The sequence below is a fragment of the Lathamus discolor genome, chromosome 9, assembly GCF_037157495.1.
Source record: "Lathamus discolor isolate bLatDis1 chromosome 9, bLatDis1.hap1, whole genome shotgun sequence".
Lineage (NCBI taxonomy): Eukaryota > Metazoa > Chordata > Aves > Psittaciformes > Psittacidae > Lathamus > Lathamus discolor.
In genome coordinates this window covers 5,289,094-5,306,830 of record NC_088892.1, presented here as the reverse complement: position 1 = coordinate 5,306,830, position 17,737 = coordinate 5,289,094, and the positions used below count along the sequence as shown (strand labels likewise).

The 17,737-nt window shown below is 37.7% G+C and overlaps 1 protein-coding gene across 1 annotated transcript in view; it reads right to left on the bottom strand.

Annotated features, from left to right (window-relative positions):
* The window catches only part of LOC136019277 (connector enhancer of kinase suppressor of ras 2-like), a 190,609-nt gene extending 173,127 nt beyond the window's left edge, over positions 1–17,482 (bottom strand). The window contains exons 1-2 of the mRNA XM_065689303.1: positions 17,322–17,482; positions 16,380–16,453 (exon numbers count right to left, since the gene is read on the bottom strand). Coding sequence (XP_065545375.1) covers positions 16,380–16,453; positions 17,322–17,479 — 232 coding nt within the window. The 5' untranslated portion in view covers positions 17,480–17,482. The remainder of the gene's footprint in view (positions 1–16,379; positions 16,454–17,321) is intronic.
* Between the last annotated feature and the right edge of the window lie 255 nt (positions 17,483–17,737).

Below are 17,737 nucleotides of genomic sequence, written 5' to 3'. Positions count from 1 at the left end.
CAGCACACAACTGGCTTCCTGGGCTGCAAGTACATATTGTTGGTCATGCTGATCTTATTATTTCTTTACAGCAGTAGTTTATCTGTGCCTTCTCTCATGATCCTTCTGTCATTTCTTTTAACACCTTTGCTCATAAATGCTCAGTTGATGCATGTATTGATTTCTTCTGTAGCTTGCTCCCTAGAGCTTTGTGTTATCACTTTTATGATGCTTATAATAGCAATTGTCTTTTGCAAAGTGAAGATCCCATTTATAATGAAAGCATTTACCTGTGAGAGCAAGTACATGTTTTTATTAGGTTGTGTTCTCATTCAGACTTTGCCCTTGATGGCATTCCTGACTTGGTTCAAGAAAACAGAAAAACTGCACGACACTGACTGGACTTTCCTGAATTTCTAAAGACCTCTATGAACTGGTGATTACAAGAGTTGTGTCAGCTTCAGCTGAATTCCAAAGAAGACTGAATTCAGCTCCTGAATTTAAGATGAGCAAGATCAGACATTTTAGGAAGAGAACACAAACATCAGTCCGCATTTAGGCAGTATTCTGGGACGCTATTTCCTGTGTTTCAAGCTCTCAGTCTTCTGAGACAAAATGTACTGCACAACGAGCCCTTGCTAAACAAAAAGAATGTCTTATGGAATCTAGTTTGTTATAATTTTATAGACCACCACCACCACCACCCCCCCCACACACACACACACTTAATTGCTTACTTTCATTTTCTCCTGATGGAACACGTAAAATGGAGCAGTTGGTTAGAAATTCAAAACTGAAGTGAAAATCGTGTAACTCAGATGTAACGTGTTAGTGCTCCACATTCTAACCAACCATGCCTTTTTAATCTTGTAATAACCATTAGTGGAAGGGCTGACAAAAGGTAGAAACCTGGAAAAAGTGACAGAATAATTTCTTTCTCTTGTCTTTTGCCCCGCTGCCTACAAAGAGCAAAGGAACTATGTGAGATTACAACAACCAGGAAAAAGTAGAATGAAGAGGGAGAGATGTCATGGAAATTCCCATAAAATCTATTCTGTGATTAGAGGTACTGTAAAGTGAATGAAGAAACACAGGGGATTGCCTGGAGTTTTCTTATGACTCAGAGGCATCCCCACATGGTAGAGCAGACAGCTGTATTCTTCGTGAAATGGCAATATTTTCCAATATATTTATTACAGCAGAAGATAAAAAACATTATAGGCACTTCTTCAATTAAAAAAGAGAGAGGCTGGGTAGCCCGTTTGGAACTGAAACACAGAAAACAGCCTTCTCTAGATTCATGAACTAATTAAAATCTATAATGCACAGAGTGCCAAGAGAGAAATAAGCAAACTTTACACATTCAGTTAATGCTTAACAGTGAGTGTATTTTTTTGGTCTTAAAGGTCTGTGCAGTGCAGAACTGAGTTCACCCTATTAAATTGCTAAAACAATTTTTTGAGTATGGGGCTGGTTCTGAAGAGGCAGTTCTCCATGTTTTAAAATGGGAAATAAGAGAATGACAAAAGTGGCAAGTTTTTTAGCAACATTAAGCAACACACCCTTGAAATCATTGTGGTTTTGGACATTACCCATAGCTTTAGTTCTCCACACCTACACTTATTGCACAAAGAAATCATTATTTTCACCTTCTTGATGGTGATAAAAGATACCACAAATGGAAATGTGAAGCTAACATGATATCCTTGCCCTAGGAATGAAGTTTCCTGGTTCTGTTTTAACAGCAGTGTAACTGTGTCACTTCACAAAACACATGCAGACCTTGCCTGTGTCTCTTCTTCCACATCCATGTGGCCTAGGGGATTCAGCTACTTCTGTGACCTGAAGGCTGGTACCCCAGGCAAAACAGATGGAACTCTGCAATTAAATACCTGATTAGGTTTCAGAATTCACGGTTGGAATTTGTGACAAAGTGTTAGATTCTCAGTGTAGAAAGGGATACACTGGAAGGTTGGTTGAGGAGATGCATTGTCCTATTGGGATAATCGTCTGCCTAAAAATTCAGTATTCAGTATTTCCTTGCAAAAAAGGAATAATAAAAAGGAAGACTGAGGAGTTTTGGCAAAGATGATGACAGTTAGAGCTCTTGTATAGTCCAGGGATTTCTATGGCAGAAGATCCTTCCTTTTGCTGTGATTCTCCTTTGTGGCACCCACATTTATTGGCTTAGTGTACATGCTGGTTGCAGGAAGATTTTTTGGCTTTTTTCTGATGTTCGCTTGATCTGGTTTTGAAAATGATGAACATTCTAGGTCAATGCTTTCTACAACGTAACAAAGTATATTGCAAAGATCCAGCTATCTCTTTCCAAGAGTTTGTTCTTCAGACACAACGTCCCAGAATTGTCTGTCTGTCTTATTTGATGTCTTCCTCAGCCTGGTCCTCCTCCTTTCTGAATTGCATGCTGATGTAAAACATTTTTTTTTAGGATAACATCAAAGAAGCCTGGATGCATGTCAATCCCACAGTGATACTTAGCACATTGCTAGCGTTTATGTTATGTAAATGTAAGAGAATCGCTGCTTGAGAAAAGCTGCTACAAAGCAGGTAGTGATTTAATGAAAAGCGCAAAGATTGAAAGGGGTTTGCCGGAGCACTGTGTGATGTGAATGTTAAGAAGCCTATTCACGTCATCAGCTTCCCTGCTGTACTCTCTATTCTCCCTCTTTTTTCAAGCCAACTTGAATACAGGGAACTGCCTGCTAAGGAAAACCTTGAACTAAATGTGTAATCAGAATAGCCACAGTCTATGCAGAACAGTTCATAATTTTTATTAACCAGATTAGCTTTCCTTTTTTTGCTGTATCTGCTTCTCTTTTGAAACAGGACCCTGAAAGACATGTTTAGATTGTTGTTTCAGAAAACACTATTTATACACTCAAAAGAAAAAACAAGGTTACTCTTTCTAAGAGGGATATTCAGGTAGTACATATTTAAATAACAAAACCATATTTCTAATGCATAGTTTAGCAGGCAAGTTTAGCTCTGAGGATCTGACTCTTCCCTTGAAGCAGTAAAAATGTGAACTAATGCATCTGAAAAAGAAATAATTACTAAGACTGTAAACCCCTGTTAAAAGAGAGCTTGATGGAGTCAAGGAATTTCTGCTCGAATCAGTTACAGGATTACAGCCAAGCTTAGCCTATAGGTGTCTGGAGGTACACATGAACAGACAAATGATCACCACAAGAGCTTTTTAGGTTAACAGAGCCAACACGGTTTTTGGCCCAGCAAGCCTACAAATTCTACCTTAATTCTCTTTAAAAAAAAAAAAAAATAAAATAGAAAAGTGCCTTTTCCATTGAGGTACTTCAGTTCCACCAGATACTATTTATGTTTGTTGCTTCACAGACAAAACAATATGCTAAATAGTAGCGTATTCTAGAAGTAGTAACATTGATTTAAGTGGACCATTCAGTGCACATGCTGTTGATGTCACCTGGGGGTGAATAAAGTAGTTTTCATTATCTGACATGAAGAATTAAAGTGGACTTCCTTTATATTTTATTAGAGAGAATTCCTTTTATTTCTAAACAAGATTGGTTTTGTAAGCAATGAAGCATAAATCTGTTAACAGCTGGATGCAGTGTTTCATAGTGAAAATGTACCAGTGATTTACACTGGCAGGAGTGACAGGAGAAAGAGGCATCATATCCCCGTAAGTGGTTTTTTCCTATATATATACTGTCATTAATTAAAAGGCCAGTGTAACTGCTGCAAAGTAAAATTGTCTAACCTGTTGCATCCTTCAAAATGAAATATCAAAGCATTTAACACTGGAAGAAATAGGCTGGATAGTAAAATACTTCACTTTATTATTTTTTGGACACCACATGATACAGGAAATTTTATATTTATATATAATACAAGAAGTATTTTTATAGAGTTTTTTTAAGTTTTTTGTCTAGCAGTGGTTCTTTAACATAAGTAAATAGACTGTAGTATTTAAATGCCTTTGAATTCCAAGGGATGTGACACTCCCAAGTGTAATTTAAGCCTTTTAAAATTAATAAGTATTTTATAAAAATACAGAATATATTATAGTACAATTCCTTAGGATCTTGCCCAGTCTCTGAGAAGTTTTCTATAATTCTTACCCACTTTTCTTGTAGAAAAAAATTGTTACATCAAGAAAGAAGATATGTACCCACATACTTTTATTTATTTTCTCTTATTCACATCTTCTTGTTTTCCTCATCATCCTTCCTGGCCTCATTCTAGCACAAACCAGTGAGCTGAGTGGCATGAAAAACACCAATTTCAAGCCTAGTAAGATTACATCGTTAAATATTGGCAGTATCTATTTTTACCAGGGGATTCTTTTTTCAGCCACATATTTCTGCAGTGGCAAATTCCAGCTGAAGTCAATGGACACTGATTTCTAAATGCTATGTAAAACATCAGTTTTCTTTCTGACTGACCTGCTTACAGTAATTAGCTTCTTCCTTATGCTGAACTGACAGCTACCTGAGAAACAGCAGGAATTCTCAATGTTAATAATGCTATGCAGCCCAAGGCTTTTTTTCTTAAATTGCTACCATAAAGAGGATTGCAGCAAGTCATAGTTGTTGAATAAATTGTGAAGATGTTTTAACTTAACAAATTCAAAGATGAAATCAAAATACACCCAAAAAAAGGAGCAGAGAATTAATATTGTATTTTTCCATAGGCTCTGGTTCACAAAGTACCAGGCTTACGATGATGAGATGACTTAATTTTGTTTCCGTAAGTGATTCCTGGTTAATACTTAGACATGAATTAGTATCATAGTGACCTATCAAAGAAATCTGTAAAGGTTGTTTGGCCTTAGACAAGGAAACTGTTCTCCATCATGGCTTGGGGACAGCACTGTATCATTAGGTGAAAAAATCATCAGATTTTTCTGAAACAAGGTTTATTATGTTCATGCTGCACGTACTTGTTATAAAAAGTAGTCCCTTCAGCAAAACACGTTCCTTTCTAAGTGCCCATGGATGCAAAAGACAGCCACAGAGTGACTCTTTCAAGTTAGCAGGGAAGATCAACGATCATGAAGAATTAACATCTTGTTTGTCTTTCCTCCTGTCCACTATACATCTTGCCAGACCACACAAAATACAGCTGCAGTTCTTTCACTAGCTCATGTTATGTCACATACCTGCTTCCATCTTCAAAGAAGTGAACACCTGAGCATTTGCACCAAATCTTACATCAGGACATCCGTACTAACTAAATCCATACTAAGACCTGACATTGCAGTGCAATAGGAATCCACAACATAGATGCATTTAGAAAAGAAGACAACTCACCACCAAAAAAAAAAAAAACCAAAAAAACCCACAAAAAACAGTGCAATATAAACCATTTTCTGAAAATTAGGTTTGACAATAGATATGTGAATTATGTTCTACTTTGAACATGTTTCCAAATAAGTAAACTCAATAACTTGTCAAGCACTGCATATGCTTTTGGAGAGCTGTGAGGCATGACAGGACAGTAAGGAGCTTTAATTCAAGAGGAAAGCACATGGAGCAGTCCTCCTGAAGGACTTGATTCTGTCATTAAAAAGACATTTTTGTTGTATTTTTGTAACAATTAGCTAATGATTCCCAACCCATATGCTTGTACCAGATGTCTGAACCTTCACAGGCCAAATCATATTTATTCCTTCAGACGAACCATTTCATATTACTTAATAATAATAGTCAAGATCATTATTTTAATTTTCATCACTTCAAATCCAAACACAGCAAACATGATGAATAATACACTTCAGTTTTTCCTCTTGATTAATAACCTATATGTGTGCAGAAAACTGCTTCAGTCTCGAAGATGCTATTTCCCGAATGAAGCCATTTCTTGCCAGACCTTTCCTGGAGCAGTTTCCCTGCACTATGGAACAATGATTGTGATTCTAAAGTGAAAGCACCCAAAATGAAAGTTTCATGTGCTACAGATGCTAATGGTAATAACTGCCAGTTCTCTGCATTTCACCATGTCTCCCTGTCACTATTAAGAGTTGTTGCTTTTGAAATACTTATCTTTAAAGTTCAGAACCTCTGGTTTGAACCTCTCATATCTCTTCCAGTCCCTACCAACTCTGTCTGTCCCTGTGGACATTCTCTCTAGCAATCAAAAAATGCTCTGAACCATGCAACAACAGAGTTTTATGTTGAAATACTGCTACATGGGAGACACCAGAGCCTAAATAAAAGTTAATAGTCTACAATGTATATAAGATTTCCATTAGTCTGTGGTCATAAGTATTGCTTTGTCCCCAGTTACCTGATCTGAAAAAGAAAAGAACCTAACAAGCAGCAGGATGCTGATAATGATCCTACATTTACATAGCGCTTCTCACCTCAGAAGCTTTACATTCTGGTGTAAAAACTGTACAAGGACAATGTTATCCTTAACTGAAATACAAGCTGTGGGATGAAATGTGATTCTTGCTTAAAACAGAAGTGAACCATGCAATATGAACTGCTTTCTATCGTCTCTGTCTGTTGGAATCTGTTTAGATCACATTAGCCTGTACTTTCATTGAGACAAAGAGGGAAGTGCCACCATGATGACTCGGTTTAATACGGATTTAGAAAAATTATCATTTTCTGAATGATAAATACCATGGTGGATTATTCACAAGCTCTCTTCATTCTTCAAGGTTTATTTCTGGATAAACAACATCTCTGAGCTACTGCACTAAGTGGATCCATTTCTTTTTATATGACATTCAAGTAGTGAATAATCTAAACTTCTCTATTAGTTCTGGACTTCTCCTACATTACTCTACCCGTTCCCTCCAACTACATTCAAATGTAATTTTCAAAGTGGTTTTTTTCTCTGCTTTGGATGTTTCTTGCCTCTGTAAACCATAAAGTTGTTTCCTGCATAACTAAGGAAAATTCTTAGTGTGGCTTGGCAATAATAACCCCAAATCTCTTGACAATGGCCCATTAAAATATCTCCTTAGTGTTCTGTAATTTAGGACATTTTCATTATGAGCTCATTGTTCATGCTGAGTGATCAATAACAGATGCCTACATATGTCTTTCCTGGGTTTAGGAATGTGCCCACTGCAGCACATTCCTATCTAGTATAAGATACGTTCTTAGTCATTGCAAAGAATTTTGTAAATAGATGCCATTGTTGAACTACCTCCCCCATGTCTTCCAGGGAAGCAACATTTCATAGTCTGAAAGAGAACTTAGACGCATTCTTGCTTTTAATATAGAATCAATGAAACATCAACATATGTCCTCTTGCAACTGCACTTCAAAGCTACCAGAAGATGTCATAGAGTTCTCTAGGCAGGTGGTTTTCATCCTGCTCAACTTAATCCAAGGATGTTGAAATGGTAACCCTTTATTTATAAAAGAGTATTCTGGTGGAATTTTTCACATTTGCAACATACAGAAGCACTCCTGGTTTGCCAAGCTCAAGATCTAAATTTGCTGATACATGTCACTTTATGTTACCTGTAATGGTTAATGTGGACATGTCTTTGTTATTTTGAGAAAGAAGAAATATTTGCATGTCAGGACAGATAACATGGTACAGCACAGAGGTGTCTGCTCTTTAGACAGTTTAGATAGTACCTGAACTCTGTATGATAGGACAGTAAAAACTCCTGTGCAGGATCAGGCACCCATCTGAGAATAACAGGGACAGAGGAGGAAAAGATATCACTCCCACATTGTTTCTTCCACTCTTTTCACCCACTGCTAGCCCTTTGTTACCTCTCCTGGGTTTTGAACACTGTTCATTTCCAAATCACTGCAAACCTCTCTGAGATATATAAATCCAGACCTAGACTTTTTTAATGAATGAATTTCTTCACAATCTGATGCTTACTCTCTATTTGGTTATGAAAAAGACAAGAAATATACTGCTAATGAGTAATATGAATAAACAGGAGAGAGACAAAGAGAAAACAGGACAGGCTGGTGGGGAGAGAGAGCTATAACATGCTCTTCATTCAAGTGATAATTGCTATGTCTGACTTGTCAGGCTGATGACACTACTGTCTGCTTTAACTCAAACAGAGGCAGTTTTCTATGTAAGCTAAAAAGCAGATTGTCAAATTAATCCTCTCTATAGTTGTAGTAGTTTCAGTGTGGTTATAGAAGACACAATTTCTGTCTTCAGAACTCCTGAAATCTGCAGAATTTTTCTAGGCTTTGTACGCTGTTTAGAATGAGAAAGGTGGTCACGGCTGTAGGGAATAAAGCTGAATGTATTTTGAACATTACTGTCTGATATTTTTTATTTTAAATGTACATCTACATTACAACTGAAATGTACCACAGTCTTTTTATAACTCATTTTACTGGAAAACAGTCGGAGGAGAATTTGGGTAGGAAAACTGAACATTGCACTGAATTCTTCTGAGTAGAAGGTCAACAACGATACTTATTGAGAGCTGTTTGACTATTAGTTAATCAGAAATAACTTCATTTTGATCCATCCGTAGAGCTCTTCACAAATACAACCTTGTAATTTTTATATCTCTCTGAATCCTATAACAATAACTCCTGAGGATCCATCTTTCCAACTCCTGTCATCACTACAATGACATCAGGGGACAGGGGAAAGTTTCATGTTGAGTGAAAGAACCTTAACTACAAAAATAGCATTTAGAAGATATCTACAAAATTATTCGGGGGGAAAGGATGAATGTATATCATTGCTCAGCAATATTCTATACTGTTGTCATTTATCAAGTGCAATACTTCATTTAATATAATATAATATAATGGTGCCACTAATTTCACCAGCAGAACTACAACTTCCATTTCTGTCAGCATGGCAGGACATCTGTTCTCAGACAAAATGGCATTAAAAGGATAAGTTCTTTCCTTTTTAGCTTTTAAAGCTTTGTAGGTGCATAAAGCACCTCAGGACAAATGGTAACATACTTTTTAGTTTCCTGGCATATGCAAGCGTTGTAATATTTATTGTGCCTCATGCCTTTTTTCTTTCATTACAAATAGAAATGCAAGACATTAAACCTATCAGAAGGACATGTATGGAAATTTCATTAGGTAGGAATACTTCTTTACTCAAGCACATGAAGCATTCATCTGACCTCGTACCTTAGGGAAGATGCAGAAAGCATGCAGCTGCCTTCCCATTGGTTTTGAGACATGAGAACGGGAACAGAATTTTGCCTGACTCTCTGCTGTCTAGACAGCATTTCGCTAGCATGCACTAAAATGCTATTCATAACGTATTTTTCTGCAAAGCGTAATGTTTCTAAAACTGCTTTCCAACTTGGGTAGCCAGGGATACCGCAATACTGAGATTTTCTACTATTTTTCTAAGAAATATACATTTTATAAACTTGTAAAAGTGACTCTGGCGCGTTACACACAGAATTCTCAATGTGTGTGTGTGCTGTCAAAGCAAGCAAAAATTTAGAATCCAGAATTATTAGGGCAAGAACATGTTATCAGCATTACATCTGGGAAGAAATCATGGAAGTATATTATTGGTCAGCAGGATCCAGGATCTTTGCAGTTTCTTGACATTTAGTGTGAATGTGTCATTCACAGGATCCAATTTATTCTGAATTTTGCTTCCTAATATGATAGATTGCAAAATAATGACGATCTGGAGAAGGCAGATCTGATCTCATTGCCGCTCTGTTCTCCCTATAATGCTCAGAATCTGAAGAAAGCTGAGGATTTGCATAATGTGTTTTAAGAACATACAGTAAGGTTACAAGACACAGCAATGCATGACATTTGTGTCTGCCTATATTAAGGTTCAAGACAATAAAGTAAACTTATATATATAATGACTGGGAAGATTAGTTAGGTTTGACAGATATGACTTGAGAGACATTCATTCAGCTCAGACTTCTCTCTGCAAGCAGAACTGCAGAATTACATTTCTTTAAAAGGTCTGAATGTATCTGCTTTATAGTTAGGGAAATTTTAGGACATATTCCTAAATCTCCAGATAACAGATCTAGACCTTTAAATTGCTAAATGTTGCTGAAACATTTTACGGAGATAGTGTTAATTCACTTGGTTCTTGGAAGATAAAGATATATAGACCAGTTTCTAATTGGTCCTCAAAAAGGTGCTAGTAAAAATGAGGTAATAGTGATAGGGATGCGGAAATACCTCAGCTGAATAATTTCCATAGAATATTACAGTTAGACCTGGTATACAGAGGTCTTTGTACAATACTCTACCCAGCTTGTAGGTCAGCTTACCGTGACTCTAAATACGGCTGCAGGGTTACTGGGAAGGCAGAAAATGGAGTAGTGGACTCAGCAAAGTGTTAGGCTGTCCATCCAGGCTGCGAGTAGAACAGAGGTTGAATTCAAAGTAAAGATAGTTAAAGCCTTGAAGGTTCTGGGTCTTCTAGACTCTGTATGATATCTTGATCTCTTAGGTTGAAAGGAATAGGGCTTTTGTAAAATGCTAGTAAAAGTGGAATGGGTATATATCTGCTTCTGGCGCTGAAACTGATGAATATCATGTCTTCTGTTCTCAGGAGGCTATGCCACCAGGTTCTTATAAAACACAACATTAAGATTTTTGAACTTTAGACATTTGGAACAGAGTATTGACTTGATCTTGAATACTTTGTGTCTGACTTGATTTTGTTACACTTCCACTAGAATTTAATATTTTTCCTGCTATGTCTAAATATTACGCATACACCTATATTGCTTACAATTTATAGACAATATTGACTACATCTGCTTCCATTTTCCATGTGTACAGTAGGTGGTAATAGAAACATGGTTTGCCAGTAACTTTTATAAATACTAATTCTTAGTATTAATGCAGGTATTTTAAAAGAAATGAGAATTAAAAATAAAGAAAATAAAAAATCTAATGAAACAGAATAAAGCAAAATGCAATGTATCCTTATGTCGTATTTACTCATCATGAAAGAACAACTCACCTGCACTAGGCTCCCTTTGCAAGAAAAAGTGAGCTGTAATCTTGAGCTTTCAGATTACAGTTTGTGTATGACTTTTTTCATATACTCTCCTAAATAAGTTGTAGTTTTCCCCCAATGCAATTTTCCCATTGAGACGAGTTCTCAGAATATCTGAAATGCAGATTCATCCCAGCTGTCTACCTATGTCTGCAGCTAGGATAAGTTTCTCAGAAAGGTATTCTGGAAAATACGAACCATGAAATATCCAGAAGGAAGTTAGAGCTGCAATCTCTCAGAACTCTGTCACATATTTCAAAGAAGAGGGTCATACATATGCAAGAAACCATCCCAAGATCTAGCCTGAGTTGCAGAAGCTTTGAGAAGACATTAGGCCATTCTGCTGTGGACAGACTGGGCAAATAAACCATTCCAGAGGGATGCTGGTCTGAGCTCTTCTTAGTTATGTTCAACATCTCCTACAAAGGAAACAGCCAAACCTGCCCAGACAGCTTATTCCAACACTTAGCTGTACCTATGTCTGTTTATTTAAATCTGATCTTAACCACCTACATTGCAAAGCATTCAACTCTGAGGTGTGCTCTGCTGACCTTTTAAACGCAAACAATTTACAACATTCAACAGAGTAATTGTTGCCAAAATTTATATCTAAAAAGTACTGCAGTCTGAAACTTGTAAGAGGAATTGGAGAGGAACTGCAGGCAATTCCGGTTCAGTGACTTTCTAATGACAACTGGAAATGTAGTACAAGAGGAACATAGTTCTCCAAGAGGGAGACACAACAGTAAATTATTTGCTTCAGTTTTGAAATTGGTGAGAGTAGAAAGAAACTGGTGAAACCTTTACATTGGAATTGCTTGAAAATTCAAAGCTAATTCTGAGGGCGTCTCTATTTGTGGCTCTCAGTTCTCTTCCAAACCTATTTGTCTTCAGAAAGAACTGAAACGATGTTATAAACCCTACATTTTTCTAAATAAGATATGACCTGGGTTAACCACTCAAGTTTCAAATTGTATCTTGTGAAGTCGAGTTCTTGTATTATGGGATTCTAAGGTCATGAAGGGGGACCTAGGAAGCCAAGTATCATCCAGCTCAGTACCTATAAGGCTGCTTTTGCAGTAGATCATCATATTTAGCTGTGTTTCCAGCATGCTGTAAGATTTTATGTATTACTTGCTGTAAATAGAGGGAGACTCCCTGGTTACGACATTGCTACAGAACAGGTAGCGATCGAATGAAAAGCAAAGGAAGACTGAGAAGGGGTTTGCCGGAGCCCTGCGTGACATGAATGCTAACAAGTCCACTCACGTCATCAGCTTCCTTGCTCTCAGCTCCCCCCTCCCTCCCTTCCTTTCTCTTTTATGAGCCAGCTTGAAATCAGGGAATTACATGCTAAGGAAAACCCTTCAGCTAAACATATAATTATTCTGCACAGGATCAGTGCAGCACATTTAGTCAGTTTACCAACTGAATTAATTTTTATTTTTCCATTTCTGCATCTCCTGTTGAGAGTGGAGAAATTCTGGATTTAAAGGGGAAAAAAACCGCCTTGCAGTTATGAAGTGAGTATCCAAAGCTGAGCATACATTGTGAGAGAAACCACCACTGCAGGCTGTCCAAGACTTTGAATAACTGACTCCATGTGGAGTTATTACTTGCAGGTACTTAAGAAACAACTGGTTTCTTATTTTTTTTTTTCAGCTGTTTAATAACATTCCATTCCCCCGGAGTCACAGCTTTATTCCATTGTATTTCATTGCATTGCATTGCATTGTTTGGGAAAGTTATTATTTAGTTGGAAAGAGGCATCACTTCACTGTAAATGAGTTCACATTTTAAATGACCTACTTGTAAACTGCTTCACTTAGGAAGTACAAACTCATAAATTCTGTTATAAGTACAGAGAACACCGTCTACAGCCTGAAATGAAAACACAAACTATCATGCTTTTACTAATTCTAAGTGCAAATCAGAGGCAGCAGCAAGGCATCATAGCTCCCCTCTGTGCCCCAAGCCCCCGAAATTCTGTAGAGGATCACCTTCCAGAGTACGTGCATATAGAAACAGACGGCCTTTGGTTTAGGAGCGCTCACTCCGATAACCTCTTGGCAACGCCAAAGTGTCACCCAGTTTCACAGAAAGTTCATAGGCCAAAAAGCAATCAAAGTCTGCAGGTAGGAGCATTACAGATGTAAATATTAAAGTGTCACATTAATATATTAAACTAAATCACAGGAAAAACTGACCAAGTTAGAAAACTGCTCTGATTCTTCATGTACTTGAAAGCTTTATGGCTGTATTTATTTTCCAACAGTGCCACAATGGAATTTGAGCAAGGCAAAGTTCTTTCTCTTAAAATGCCTTTTGGGCCCATAGTAGATACCCCCAGGAAAAAAATTGAGTTGTGTCAGAAATGGCTATATACCAGAAGAAAAACTTCTTCATTTCTGAAGCAAAAAGCATTTAGAGAAATTTAAAATTTTAGGAAATCTGGGAAAAAAATAGAATAGTGCCTGAAAACTGTTGTTAAAAATATCTTCACAATTAACATTTTCCACTCCTTTGAAAACTTTCTTTTAAACCACAGTGACTTCTGCTGTGTATTTGCTAAACTTTACCGAATATGTTAGTAGGAAGATAACTTTTTAGCACAAAGTTATCTGGAGCTGTAACTTCTAGAGCCTCTGTAAACCTCAAGAACCCATTTTGAAAGACTTCCATGGCCTTTTCAGGTTGTCCACAGTTCCCAAACTGAATTCCAGTTGAATGCATTCCTGAGAAAGGAACTGTGGGTAAATACAAGATGCCAGCTTGTCATAAGAATGTTCCTTTAACCCTACCAGTTTTTACTTTTTTGGCAGGTAATGTTTCCTTAAGGAAGAAGTGACGAGAAGGGTGTCCCCTCCTGGTCGGGGCTTAGGCTGCAGCTACTTCTGGTAACAGAACACTGGAACAAGGACACATTCTGGGCAGCCAGGTCTCAAAATATGAGCATTATTTTTGTGACTTTTTTCATCTTCTCTTCAATTATTTGATGTTGCTGGTACTCACTGCTATCTGAGTTTAAAACATGTACTTTGCTAGCAGCTTTTATAAATAAGCTATGATAGCTTAAATAATCTAATACATTCAAGTTTAAAAGGCATATTACTATAATTTCCCTATGAAATTTTCGCTTTACAAACAAAGATGATTGACTACATATTTTTCAGCCAAAAAAAGGCACATTACACTAGCCATATTTGTCACATTGTTTATTAACATGTTGCTATCTGTAGTAGAGATAACACTCCACATTCATGGCGTGATAATTTTCCTAGAATGTCTTTATCTTTTTAACACTGTCAAAGAAATGTACCTTTCAGTATATATGCTATCTTATCACTTGAAAATTACTGCCTATGCAGACCTTCGACCTCTCCAATGCACTAATAGCTGTTTAGCAGAATGACTACAGCTAATAGAGCTGACATACAGAATATATGTAAATTACAGGCAAACAGTGGCCACAACTGGGCATTCTTTGTAAAGTGAGGTATTCACAAGTAGTTTGAAACTAACTCTGGTACACTTCCATTTATGTGTGTTAGGGCTTTTCTTTGGCTACAGCTGGAGAATGCATTTATAAAGGTAAACACCAGGATAAAAGAAGGGCTTGCAATATTAGCATGGGAAAAATGGACAAATGGGCAACTTTTATGTTTGTGGATGTGTAGCACTCATGTTACCAAGGAACACACATCTCTTGTAAATACTTCAATGTTCATTGCATTATCCTCATTTATGCTGAAGCCCAGAGGCACACAGACATCACTGCCTACTCCACACATCCCTATGGATGCAGGATGCAGTCTTGTATACAAATTTTACTGTCAGGCAACTCCATACATTTTAAAACCTTTTGTCTGTGTGATCTTCTTTCTTCCCATGGTATGCACTACAGATGTTATGGGTTCATGTTAACCGAGATGTAATTAGTTAGGGTAAATTAGTAAAGGGTAAAAAAGCAGCAGGAAGTATTTTTAAATTAGCAACAAGTCTTACACACACTTTGACATTTAATTTATGCTATAATTGAAGTCATGAGTTAAAATAGCATAATTACCTGCCCACTTTTTAAATCTTGTATGTACTGGAAACTCTCCTCTGCACATACATTAGGATTTGATTTCAAGTAATGACATTGGGGAATGGAAATCGGTCTTGTATCTAACGGTCTCAGGATCCTTCCTGATGACCTGCTTAAGACCTCCCAAATAACCTGAGCTCACAAACACCTGAGAAAAACTCCATACATTCTCCAAGATACCATTTGTTTCATAATACTATATACTTGTAAAAGAATGCTTTGCTTATAATTGTAATGTGTCTGATAAGCACCTAAAGAGCCCAATTTCAGTTAAGTACAGAGATGCATCTCAGCAAAATGAAATTAGAACCGTTCTCTTATTAATGATAATACTTTGAAAGCTTTAAGGATATTACAGTGGGCATCTGACTCAACCCTCTAATAAGCTCAGTAATCAGATTACAGAAATGTGTAACATAAACCCAAAATTTGCACCTCTTCTCCTTATATAAGGGAGCAGAAATTATTTGCCTCTAAGACAGACAGCTCATCAGAAGTCATGAATAACAACACTAATGCACCCTACCATGGAAATACATTTTTCCCCACACTGGAGAAATTTAAACCACTCATCATCACAAACAATTCTTCACCCTCCCATCCAATCCAATCTGTTTGCAGCACAGTCGAGCATTGAGAGGCAAAACATGTCACAGCTTATGGCTGTGTTGTGAAACTGCAAATGTGCAGGGAAATCATCATTCCTGTCAAGTTACCGGGAAGAGTTTTCCCAGCGAAGCCAGGCTCAGCCCTGCGTGCTCCCCCTCGCGCACCCCACGCACGGCAGGGGCTGCACTGTCCACGGTACCAGTGGCGGACAGGGACCGGGTGTGCTGGACATGGCAGCAGCACGAGCAGGAGCAGCTGGGAAGCGTGAACACATCAGGACTAATGTGACATCATGTCAGTAAAGAAGCAGAATTCCTCATCCAGCCACCGGCACCTTATGCTCCTTGTGGTACCCTAAAACTACACACAAGTGCTGCACAGGCACTGCATCAGATCACCTGATATGAGCAAAACAGACCTAATCAGGGCAAATTTAAAGCAACCAAACATACTAATGTTACACTGTGCAATGAATAATGGAGCCATGAGACACAAACACTTTATGCCTGCATTTAGCAACAAATGCATTTGATCCCTACTCAGTTCTCGGCAGAAATTCCAACAACATTCTGCACAGCTGAAACAGCCTCTCTGCTCAGTTGTGTCTTTAAAACTACTGTGCAAAGCAGCATACAGATGATTTAAACTGAATAAACTCTTCCCAAAACAAAGAATACAAAAGCAAATATGTAAATTGCAAGGATCCAAAGTACAGACAATACATGGTAATAAATGATCATACCTTTCATCCAATCCACTACTTGCTTGGGCGTCCACTTGCTAATAGGTTCCATAACGAGAGCCATCATCAGATCACTTTATCATTCACACCAAAATCAGAAAAAGAAGAGAAAAAATGTATCAAAGCATGGCTAGGCTAAGAGAGCTGTCGGATTTTACGGTGCAGTTCAAAGAGAAGATGATGCTTTGTCCCTCCAGGTTTCTCCTGCACTGATTCAGTAATGTATAAAATTACACTGCTTGATCAGCGCTGGCACCTCCCCCACTGCACACAGCCTGCAACACACTGGAGCACAGAGCCAGGAAATGGTGCAGTACGTATAGACTTACTTACCAAAGCCTCTACCCAGTGATCTACTTATTAGACTGGCACAAATATAAAATGATATTACACAGAGAGCAATTCAAGCTGGAGCTATTCCAGGCTCTGAGTTTTAAGGAGCGTTATTCCAACAAGCTCTGGGATCTTCATCAGGGAAAATATCATTACTGTAACTTGATAGCAGATTGTCTTGGCTTCATTGTGAATATGCTGTCACTCAGTTTAAAGTGAAAAGATAAATATCAGAATATCACTTGGCATCTGGCAAAATGCTGAGCATCTCCATCTCTACAATACAAAATGTTGCTGGAGTCTTACACTACATAATCATGTAATTCAGAATGTCAAACACAGTATGAAAAGTCTTACCCAAGAAAAAAACTATTGGAAGAAAACTCTTTTTTCTGGCCACATTCAGAGCCAATATATTTCCTCCTATGAGCTGCTCATTTTATAGTGAAAGAATGACAGCATGGAAGAGTCAATTTTTACTACTACAGCACTTTAATACAGACAAGTATAGCAAGTATTTTAATTCAAAGCAGTGGGACTACTAGCCAACCTCTCTTTTTTTAGGGAGGAAAAAAATGTTTCAATATTCCCAATACTGAAGTTTACTACCCTTCCATAAGATGAAGGTGAAACATTGCAATGAGATGTACCAAACAGCCCATTTTGGACCCATTTGTGACTCTTTGCACCTCATGCAGCACAAGTTCTGCATCATACCACTGAATAGATGCATGCTTTCTGTATGATCCATTGTCTGAGATAGGCATCCCCATTATTTTATCTTCAGGGGAGAAACTCAGATTCCAGGAATAAAAGGCAGAACAAAGCAGTTTCACCTTCCTTTTCGGTAATCTTTCATCTGTTCATCCTGCGCTGCTCCAAGTTCCACGAGCACATCAGGGTAAGAAGATGATATCATTACCATGTCTGCCTCATTTACGCAGGCTGAGATCTCTCTTCTCTCTCTCATATGGGGGAACATAAAATACAAATGCAGGATTCATGCTATACTGTTTCAGGGTTCC